Source organism: Stegodyphus dumicola, chromosome 10 (genome assembly GCF_044657685.1).
Source record: "Stegodyphus dumicola isolate Sdum_Otavi_A_Nest chromosome 10, ASM4465768v1".
NCBI lineage: Eukaryota > Metazoa > Arthropoda > Arachnida > Araneae > Eresidae > Stegodyphus > Stegodyphus dumicola.
The window spans coordinates 57754979-57767139 of record NC_140777.1 but is presented as its reverse complement, the minus strand read 5'-3'; the positions used below and the strand labels follow the sequence as shown (position 1 = coordinate 57767139).

Here is a 12161-nt window from a genome sequence, read left to right as displayed (position 1 = left end):
AAATATATGCCCTTTCTCTCTCATATACCCTGTCTCATCACTGTCGAATACTTTAATTACGGTCCATTTAAGTGTGTCTCATGGCTATGTGGAAATTATGTAAAGCTGATTAACAGCTCCATGCAGTTCATGAAGTACAACAGATTTTTCCGAAAAAGGAAGTGGCAATTTCTGTGTCCTAATCGTCCATGTTTCTATAACGTAAAATCTCTTCATAATCGGAACCCAGCTAGCCGGCAGTATCAAAACAGCGCCACTTTTCGAGATCTAAATTTAAATCCGAAAATTTAGCCTATGAGATAAAATTATTATGTAATAGATTGGATTAATAATCTAAAAATTTAAAAGTGGGAGACATTTATTTTACGTTTCCGCCGCACAGTGTATTAAGCCTTATCCAATCAATAGACCAAGAAATTATCCTGAATATAAAGATGAACTGCCGATTACATTTTATGCATCCCGTTGCAAGATGCCAGATTTTTTTCCTGTCTCTTCCTTAGAAATATGTAAGCAATATTACTTACGCCGCTATTGGTTTAAATTGTGGCCTATGAGCATGTTCGTAGATGATGAGTAGAGTAATGAATATTCTCTTGATTTTAAAACACGTTCAGCAACCACTTGGATTTAGCTACATGTCCGAAGAAGAATAGTATTAGTGAAGAGAAGATGCAAGTTTGGATGGATGTAGACAAGTATGTTTCCTTCCCAGTCTTTCAAGATGGTCACGAAATGATCTTAAATGTATTGGGAAAGGTGACACATAATGAGGCAGATGAATAAAAAGATCACACCACAGTGCAAGGAAGTTGATGAAGGATTGCAGATTTTCATAAGATTTGCTGAGAAATATTCAGCTATCATATTAGTTCTTTATGTGTATTATATCTTTCTAATGGTTGACTATACGCGCAGAAAAAAATATTTGGGGAAAAGTTCAATAATTAATAATTATTAAAGATCTTACCTTGAATTTTAGACTTGGTTCGATAATTACCTGGAATCACTTAAGCCATATTTCAAGCGATACGTAAACAAGATTTAGGCTCTTATTTGCATTAGTAGAATTTTTACATGTTTACAGTTTGTGGAATACTGAATTCCTCTGTCTGTCGGTTTAATATATGTTGCCATAAAAACAAAACAATAATGAATAGACTCATTTTTTAAAACATATAGCTTGAGCACAGCTCCGCCTATAGAGATGAAAAAATAAGACGTAAAAATACTTTGAAACTTAACGATGATCATGTTTGCATGGAAATTTTACTTTTAGGAAATTTACAGCCTAATATTTTCTATAATTTATTTTCTTTTGTTTAATATCTATTACTGTTTTTATTGTTGTAGCATTTTCTTCATAGTAGCCACAGAAGTGCCGCATCAACGAATCAGCAACGAATTATCACGTGTATGTTATCACTTCACAACTTCTCTCTCCCTTCATAGCCTTTCGGGAGGCTTCCGCAGAAAGTGAAAGGTTAGTGCAATGCCCTCGGCTAGAATTTCGTTTCTGTATGTGGAATAAATTACCATATTTATACTTAATGCTGCTTTCATGCTGCTGCATTAAAATATGGAATCAGATCAATCAACGTCACCCTTTTAATGGTGACTTTCGGACTTGAATTGTTTCAGAGTAACGGACACTTTTGCTTTTGATTCTTCCTGTTAGCGCGTGTTGCACCTGTACATTGACTGACTCCAAAACTTTTGCTGTAGTGATTCCACTTTTTATTCAAGCAGACACATCTGTTTAGTTTCCCGTGTTGGAATCGACGTTCGAATTTACAGCTCCTAAATCGATATCAGAGCAAAAGACCAAATTCAACTACTATGTCGCGGGTCACTTGCCTGAAATAAAAAATTATCGAAAGATGTTCCGAATCAGTTTCAGGAAATTCGTCGGATGCTGTCAGGTAAAAGCATCGGTGATCGGAAGCCCAGCGAAATCCTCCGTACTATGAAGCATCGAGCCGAGAATCACAATACCTATGACTCACTCTTATTTGAAATACTATTTAATGGAAATACCTGGTCCTGTCCAAACTATATTACATCCCTATCTTCTATTACTTCGGAATAAAAAAATCGGAGGAAGTAGCTGATTGAATTTTGGCTATAAACAACACAAACATTTTCGCTACCGTCCTTAACAACGACTCTTCTCCGAAAAATGCCAGCCCTTCCTCTCAAGCTCTATTCAGTGAGGAAATCAAAGCACTTTGGAAGGAAGTTTCCAAACTTTCGTTCCAGGAGTTTATCTCGTACCAATATTTCTGACTGAAAACTTTCCAACAGATTCAGGAAGTGATACTAGTTAAATTGTCGCCAATTAATCTGAACTGAAGGAACCAGTACTTCAAACTTTTCGTGCCGCCAATGGAACATCCATTAATGTTTATGGTCGTAAAACAATAGCTGTCAATTTTAAGTCTCAATTCTACTGTCTCGTTTTGTATTTATACTGTTACATGATCATAGGTGCAGATTTTTTGCATTTCTTCAGTTTATCTCCTGATTTACGCAATAAGCGTCTGATTTATCTAACAACAAATTTTAAAGTGGCTGAAAAATTAAATACCTTTAATATTTTTTCTATAAAATCAGCTTGTGTGAATAATGTATTTGGTAAATTATTGTTACAATATCCTGATATTACTATATTACCCGATCCCAATCAACCTGCGAAACGCAATACTGGATATTACATAAATACTAAAGATCCCTCAGTTGCTGCTAAACCTAGACGGCTAGCTCCTGACCGCCTTATAATTGCTAAAGGTGATTTTAAACGCATAATTCAGCTCGGTCATATGAGACCTTTAAAAAGCCCTATTCTTCGCTTTTGCACATGGTGCCCAAGAAAGGGGCTGTTGAATGGAGACATGTTGGCAACTATCGTTCTCTTGCGCAGACGATCAAAGAAAAGTATTCCATTCCGTGCATAGCTGATTTTACCTCAGAACTGAATGGTAAACAAATGCAGTTTGGTCTTTGTAAGGCTTCCTTAGCTTTTCATCGTGTATCGATGAGGTCATTAGGGACTTGACGTTTGTTTACGCATTTATTGACGATTATCTTGTAGCTTCTAACAATGAATATAAACATTTAGAGCATTTAAACCTGATATTTTCTGAACTTCAGGAATATAGTTTGTGTATAAATGTATAGAAATGACAGTTTGGTCAATCTGCCATAGACTTCTTAGGATTTAAGTTATCGGGTGAAGGAATTGAACCCTTTCTTGATCGGGTAAAATGTATCCTAGACTTTCCTCAACAGCAGACCCTCACACAGCTAGACAGATTCTTAGGTTTATTAAACTTTTATTCCTAAAGCCACTCATCCTTAATCAAATTCCTCAAAGGTCATACTAATAAACTAAGTGTGGCAACGACCTTCTGAGAAACCCTGTAAAAATAGTTGAGTTCATGAATTTAGTGCAACACAGAAACGCATTTGATTACACGACGAACTTAACCCACCTGTAAAAGAATTGTGTGCTTGTAAGTATATTATTATTACAATTTTGTTGCATTCCTTTTCGACACTGCTGAAAATAATTTCTTCACAACTCAATGTGTTAGTTTCATGTTACTGTCCATGCGTTTTACGCTTATAATAGTCTGTTCTCTTAAATAGAAGAAAAAATGCATTCGGTATTTTCGCTTAATTTAATACACATGTTTTAAAAAACAACTTCCTTCTCTGAACACTATTTTTATACAAAGATACAAAAGACGTTAGACATTAAAAATGGGCAATATTCATAAAGTAATATTATTCAATTTAAACATAAGTATCTCTGTTTCAGAACTACAGTAGCTTAACTTCAAAAATAAATTTTGCGTTTTCAGAGCGACTACAAATATTGTGAATTTACAGTCTATTATATTAGCTCCCATCGTTTTTACTATTTGGGAAAACTGACTCGTCTCATGCTTTCGAAGATTGCATCTGCAGAGAATGCATATATAATGGAAATAAAACAATGAATTAATAATCACAACACATTCAATATGAATGGTATTAGTTAAGAATACATTTATTAAAGACCTCTGCACCCAGTATGAATATCCATTTACGGAGTTCGCATACTGGTAGAAATAATATTTTTTCTCTATAGAAAAAAAAAAAAAATCTCTGCATTTTTAATATTAAATTCACCACACTACAGTGCCGTAAGAAGTATAATCTCATTGCAACAAAAATACAACGCACATAATTAACAGTAATAATCCTTTCGGTACTGCTCTTAAAACGTAAACAAACGAGGAGGTGCTCTCTTGAGCCCGAACAATGACAAGGCTTTCCTGAGAGTAGAGAAAACGATGTCATCGGAAGCCATATCCAATAATGAAAATGGATTTCCCTTATGCGGGTGGTGCGGTACGAAATGATTATATGCCTCTCGACACGAATTTTCTATATGTGGAATGAATTACATTTTTATACTTAATGCTGTTCATATTGCTTCATTAAAATACAGGAGCCAGATCAACAACGCACTCTTTCATTAAATTTTAGTTAGAGTTTGATTGCAGCAACAATCTGAATTAATTGATATAATAAAGATTAAATAAAAACAACTTCCATATAAAATACTGCCTTCATTTGAATAAAAAAGGACGTACCATCTCATCTTCTTCTTCGGTAGAATCCAATCTGTTATTATTCCACGGAATTATTTCATGCATTACTATTCGTATATCGTCATATTTTGTCTCCACATCATTCAAAAGAGCGTTAATGGCACTGAAAATATTCAGTTCATCACATAAAATGAAGGTAATTATAAATTCTTTTTCATATGATATCGTATTATAAACAAACTACGTACCTGTTCGGTAGGTAATTAGGAAAGTCTGATTTCAGAGAAGAGAGGGGATACAATTCAGCTTTGAGAGCTTTGCCTTTGCCTTTATTTATCGTTTTTATTTCCTTGGGATAATCTTCTACCAGTTTCATTAATTCTTCGACAGTCTGAGGAGGGCTTGATGGGCTCTTCGTTGCCATGACTTTAATCTCTTCGTTGTACATGCCAGCCAGATCTTTTCTCAGTTTGTCAAAGCTTCCTTTTTCAGAAAGATATTGTTACGAATTTTGCATTCATGTAAAAAATTCTAGTGAAATTATTCGTAAATTGTAATATTTCTTGTGTTAAGTAACATGAAAGGCCTCAGGATGTGAGACATGGCCGGAAAACAGGGGTAAATGCACTGAGGCTCTCTCGCCAGTTTGCAAGCTGGCCATGGTTTTGACGACTAATTTGTGTAGCCAAATTTGGCGAGAAATCGCCCAAAGTCGCCTAGTTTGACGACTATTGGGAGACATTTTGGTCTGATCTTTACGTAACTGTAGCTGTATTCGGCCTTATGAATTTTTAACTACGCATATCTTCTAGCAATTTCGAGAAATCGAAGGCACTGGGAATTTCTCGACGGGCAGGGAAAAGCTATGTAAGACTGGAGAGAGAGCCTCAGTTTCCCCAGTTCAGAGTATTGAGAGATCACTGCGGAAGCTAATGCATTTGAGGCTATTTGTATTGCCTTGGGTTAACCGTTCTTGGTAGTTAAGTGGTAACTACTGATTGTGCTTTGTCATACTGAGAAGAGCTCTACAGTGGCCTTTGTGGGAAAAGTTCCATTTATGTAAAGTGTTTTTGGAAAAATAAATGTCATCAAGCTATCATCTGTGTGCACGCTCTATATTATTCTTAACAATATCATGCACTATTGCATTGTTTCAGTTATTTATTTCTTTAATATGTTTCTAATTCTAAACATGTTTAAAATTCTACTCTATAAATGTTATGATGCAAAATAAAAATGAAAATATTAATGGCAATAATTGACAGTTATTGTAGTTTATATCAGTGCTCTCAAACTGACGACCTTAGAGGCAATTTTTTATGGTCCGCGAACAAATTTCCTGGAAAATAATTAGCATTATTACAACAATTTGAAGGTAAATTTTAAGAATTTAATGGTGTGGAGTCCAGTTTTACATTATTTCCATTACCAAAAACGAACGTGGAGTCACGCCTGAAAAATTTACAAACGGAGCTTATTAATTTACACTGTGATATAAAACTTATTCAAAGATCTGAAGATACAAAGTTGATTAACTTTTAATAGTACTTATCAAAAGATCAATACCCGTAGTTACGAATTTTTTTGATAAGAATAATCGCGTTGTTTGGGAATATATTTAAATGGGAACAGCTTTTTTCCGTATTTGAAAATTCGTATGTCTAAGAAATGCACCAAATTTCCGATGAGTATCTGCAGTTTGTGATGAAGATACGTAACAGTAATTTTTCTCCAAGGTTGCAAACATTATCAAAATAGAAATGCCATGAAAACTGTAGTGAGAAATAAATATGTTTATAATTATTCCAATATATATATATATATATATATATATATGCGTCATGCAAAATGTAATAAATAAAACACAAAGAATATGTTGCTTATTTGTTTTCAAGTTTTATCCATTTTAGGACGTTTTAGTAATTTGTTTATTATTAATGTAAGTAAGTTATTTAGTGCTTACTTCAATGTACTAGAGCTATTTTAATAAATGACAAGCTGAAAGTTTAATATTTAGCTGTCAATACGTTTGAATTATAAATTATAACCAACAAATTTTTTTTGCTGATAAACGTTTGGATTTCATATTGTTAAGAAGCTTAAATTTTAATTTTTCTTTGCTTCATTATTATTACTGTTTATGTGGGATTTGATAACTATGTAGTATATTTCTTTTTAAATTTTGATTAAAAACTTTTATATTGTTAATTTTTTTTTCATTTCGGCTTATTAACTACTTTTAGGTCGTACATTCGGCCAATGCTCGGCTTGAGTTTGAAACACCCAGTTTATAATATGAAAAAGGTAGATATAACCATACTTGAATTTTATAATGCAACAAAACTCGAGTTACACTGGTTTCTTAAATTTAAACTCTAAAGCAGCAACTCTCAACTTGTGGTAAGCATAGCCCTGGGAGCCGACGTACGGGATCGTACGGGATCGACGTGAGGGATACACAAAAAAGTATCAGTAATGGCAGAATATAGGAAATTGTTATATAAAGACTCATAAAAATCACAATATTTAGAAAACTAAGTTTTTACTTTGTAAAGACATTATTTTTTGGATGCAGGCAAGATGAAAAATGAGCAATCGCCTTCGCCTGGAATCGAACCACGGTCCTCTGGAACACCGGCCCAGCGTGCAGAACCACTACACCACGAAGGCACGCTAGGAAGGCGGGAGAAATACCTTATAACTTGATTAGAAAATATAAAATCAATTCGGATGGGAATGTATTCAACGCGATTCCGAAATGTGCTTAAAAGTAATGTATTCAATGAAGTCATTAGTTTCATGGTATTAAAATAAAAGCACTGAAGATACCATGAACTAATGATGCCAGAATAGTGAAAGAGGGTTAGAGGATCTTAGGGGAGAAGTTAGAGATTCTCTATAATTATTGTTTGTCTCACGGAAGAAAGAACCTGGCTGTCTTTTTTAAGGATTACGTGAAATAATTAAGTTTCGTTAAGGGGTACGCGAAGGAAAATAGGTTGTGAATCGCTGCTCTAAAGAATATTTCATTTATTTGTTTGTGGTATTATCTGCTTCGGAAGGAGAGGAAGATTGCAATTGTCGTTGGCAAGAGCCTTGAGCATCATACAGGTAACAACAATACGACCTCGGTCAGTTCTCCTCCCAATTTTGATAAAAAGCACCCAGGGGGGACGTGTCCGAGATTCTCCCTCTCCTCTTCATCTACCAACAACCTCTCGGAAGGACTTTCGGCTCTTCGTAATGTAGAGTGTCCCCATGCCGCAAAGATACTATACATTTACAAACATCCATGCCTTCTCTGGGACTCGAACCCGGGCCCTTCGGCACCGGAGTAGGCTTCCCTAACCACTATACCGTTTGGGCGGCTCTATCAAGTTTGTTGTGTTTTAAACGTTTTCTTCATAAAATACATCACAATAAATAAAAGGCTCTAGTGAAAAACTGATTTTGAACCCAATGTTATTATGAGTGTAATGCAACGAAACGAACATGTCTGTTTAACATAACAAAGAATCAAGAGGTAATAATTTTAAAAAACACTGCAATTAACACGATTGCTTCGTAGATCAGTGACAGACCTAAATGAATGAACTTCCTAAAGGTACCGACCTTGAAATCTAAAATCTAAGGTTTTAAGGAAAACCAATATAAATATTGCCTATAACACCTATTTGATAGATTTGAAGGTGGAAGAAATAAACACAATTATCAGATGAAGACAGTTTGGTAATATTTAATTTATCGCATATCGCAATTAGAAGAATAAACGCAGAGTATTCTTCGCATTCGGATTCCAATGTAATATTAGAAACAGTTTTAATTTAATCAATTACGATAGGCTTTCTAGTAAATTTCCAGAAATTCGAATATAATATTAAATACTTAAAGCGAACTATTCAGAATAGTAGTGTCAAAATATTAGGACGCGGAACTTGAAATAATATTATCCTATCATAAATTTACGTCAGGTGAAGAATTTTGTGCTTATTTAGCACAGAAAATTCTTAGTCGTTTGAAGTGGTACTTTTGTGTAATTTCTTCCTCTGGATCGCTTGCACAAGAGGCTGGCAACAAACATTTCCAGAAAGTGAAATACTAATAATTTAATTTCTATTTTGCTAAGCCAATAAATTCGCATAATAAAGAGAAACAACGCCTGACTTGAGGTTATTTAAAAAAAGTCGGTAGTAGAGAAATACAGTAGACGCCGCTTAATGTGATCCCGGTTAATGTTATCATTCAGATAGTTTTATTGAATTGCGGCAGTACAGCATGTTTGCATGCGAAAACAGGGAAAATACTCTGCTTATTGTGATCAATAAAGCGGTTAGTGTGATCAAATATTACAGAATATTTTTTTTTAAACTGAAGTTAAGTTATCAAGTAAGGTCCAAATAGGTAATAAAAAGTTGCCAAGCGACAAAGAAATGTTCTCAAGTAAGAAATTAAACCAAAAAACAGCTTGGTTTTGTTTCCAATGAACCATTTAAAATTAAGTAAAAAAAAAAAAGCCAACTTTAGTTTGGCATAGATTCTGAACAACTCTATCGATTTTGCAGACGATTAGACACAAGTTCCTTTTCTTCAGGAACAAAAAGAATTTCTGCAGAATATGTGTTGCCTCTTCTCCTTATTTCTGGGAGGAGAGAAAACATAAAATCCTCGGTTAAAGTTTTTTCCCTAATTATTAGTTTTAATTTGACATGTTTTGTTTCAATGAGCGATGCTCTCTGAGTATTAATATTAGGATTACAACATCGCTAATATAATTTCTAGAAACATTACGAACAGTTCTTTAATGAATTTTTGCATTAAAAACATTGTGAATAGTTCATAAACAAATCTTTTGCCTTTTCTTAGTTAAATAGATGTGAAAATACCTATTCATATTTTTCTATTTATATTTATATTAAATTAGTAACCCATTGCTTATAATCTCCATTGCATTGTAACTTCCTTTATTACGAGTATTTAAATGGTATTTTTTGTCGTTAATGTTATCACTCCGTTATTGTTATCACAAAGTCGTAGATAAACGTGATCATATTGAGCAGTGCCTACCGTATAGCAAAGTTACTGAAAATAACTGATTTAGTTAATGTCTTTAAAGGTTCTCATTAAAAACAAACTAAATCCTTCCTTTTCTGCAGCTTAAATCTCAATAAGGCACAGATTTATGTCATACAGAGTGATATTTCACACGGAAAACAGGGATAACCCTTGTTTAGACCTCAGCATTTATGAACTTTTGAAAATGGCAGCATACCTTGAGCTTGTTACATATGGGAATAGTAATATTGATGCGATTTGCAGAAGTCATTCAGAGATGAACAATACTAATAAACGTTTGAATTGTAAAGTAATTAAATCATTATTTAAATTTCTGTTTACCATTAGCATTAAGATCAAATGTTCCAGTTAGCTGCAGATTAGCGCTGACGGCTGCTTTAATCATTTCTCTTTCTTCTTTGTTGTTTGCTTTGAGTCTGAGAGAAGCAATCAGTTCACCACCATAGGTGATACTTCTCACGTAATGTGTGCCTACGCTTTCAGGAGGCATTGACATCCAATCCAGTTTCGGTTTCAAATGAGAAGGAATAGTCTCCGTCACCTGTAAAAAAAGTAACAATAACTTATGTGATTCTATTTACTTACTAATGCTACCTGATCTTTCAGGCTTCATTAATTGTAATAAAATCCGACCATACCGGAGCGGTAACACTGGTGGTTAATGGACTGAACACTAGTAGGTCAACGCGGCTTGAAATCCCTGAAAAAGGACAGGCTGCATGGGATTTTCATGATTTTATCCATGTGTAGAGTGAATATTATACCAGTTTACCTTAAAAAGGTCTCTACAAATTTATCTATTCTCCTTTCTCACCCATCTTTCTCGTTTTTTTGTTAAATAATTCCAACCAATCGATTACTTCTAATACTGGCGCAACTTACTCTGAAAAAATATTCGTGGACATTACAGTAGCATTCTTAATCTCCTCTAGCTTAAAAAAAAGTGAGACTAGAGACTGGTTTTGTGAGCCACTATATAAATTAAGCAGTCATTCTAAACCTTCTAGTTCGAACAAACGTGAAATTAGAGATTCGTTTTATAAGCTATTACTTATATTCCTCAGCTATTCTGAATCTCCTCTGGTTCGAGGGAAAATAAAATTCGAGATTCATTTTAAGAGCTGCTACTTAAATTCAGCAGTCATTCTTAACCTTCTCCAGTTGGAACAAAAGGGAAATTGGAGATTCGTTTTGTGAACTATTACTTAAATTCAGTTGTCATTTTTAACCTCCTCCAGTTCAAAAAAAAGCGAAATTAGATATTCGTTTTGAGAACTGCTACTTAAATTCAGAAGTTATGGTGGCTTTATTTATTAAATATTTTCTTTCCAGTTAGATACATTTATAATTTTGTCAAAAAGATAAAAGAATATAGAAGCGAAATCAATTAAAATGTAATGTAACTTAACCAAGGCAACATAGAAGCGATCATAAATTAAGAGTAAATAATGAAAGGATAATGTATTTGATTAAAATACGAGTATACCTTTCGATAATTTTAGATATCAGTGAAAGATATCAAGCTTTGACAGGAAAAGAAGAAAAATATGTAAATCACGAAAGGAAAAATGTATTGTTAGAAGGAAATGAATTCATTTAATTTTTAATAATTTCGGTTATTCATAAGTAACGAAATTCTTTTTTTATATATATAATATTTAAAATGTTACAAAATTACAATAAAAATTTTGTTGCTACTTGTAATTTCACGCATTTTTTCCCAAGGGCAGATTCCTTTCTGTTATTTAGTCGTCCTATAACCAAGAATATTACCAAGAGTTCCCCAAGGGTCGAAGGAATTAAACTTGCAAGAAAGGCAAAGCTCCATCTCATTTTGATGGAGGAACGCGGAGGATAGAAAGGAAGGGTTTTTATTCGTTTTATTCTATCACCAGCCTAACACATCTGGCTATTTTAAGTGCCCTCATGCTGTAACCACACATTTACAAACCTTCATGAATTCTCTGGGTTTCGAACCCGACTGTGTGCAATCGACTCTCGTACCTAAGTTCCCATTCGCCTATGACTCAAGCACGGAATTCTTTTCTTGCCCATGGAGGCAACTTATTACTGCGTTACCAAAGTCCATTTTGGGTAATTTCTATTTGATGTGATAATTTTTTAAGCGAGTGATTTTTTTTTCAATGCTAATAATAAATGGATGGAATCTGGGAGAGCATACTGTTTAAGTATCATTTTAAGTATCATTTAAGTATCATTTTAGGAAAAAATTAGAAATTAATTTTACTATTTTTTTTTCCAGGCAGATTCTCAGATTACTGAGAGAGAAAAAAGTGCAGAGAATATAGCATAATATAAAATTAGGCAAATCAACAGCTTCGTGTTCGGCATAGATTTTATTCAAGATTCTATTGACTTCAAAAGAATTTTCAGATTTCAAACACAAATTTATTTGTTCCTGATGAAGAGGGACTTGTAACTGTTGTCCTCGAAATCGATAACTGCTGTGCCTAATTTCATTTTTTAGTC

General features: G+C 33.8%; 1 protein-coding gene across 1 annotated transcript in view; it reads right to left on the bottom strand.

Moving 5' to 3' along the window:
- Positions 1–12161, bottom strand: part of LOC118197255 (uncharacterized) — a 38396-nt gene that overhangs the window by 9281 nt on the left and 16954 nt on the right. Inside the window, exons 4-6 of the mRNA XM_085824953.1 lie at positions 9993–10212; positions 4847–5081; positions 4641–4761 (exon numbers count right to left, since the gene is read on the bottom strand). Coding sequence (XP_085681079.1) covers positions 4641–4761; positions 4847–5081; positions 9993–10212 — 576 coding nt within the window. The remainder of the gene's footprint in view (positions 1–4640; positions 4762–4846; positions 5082–9992; positions 10213–12161) is intronic.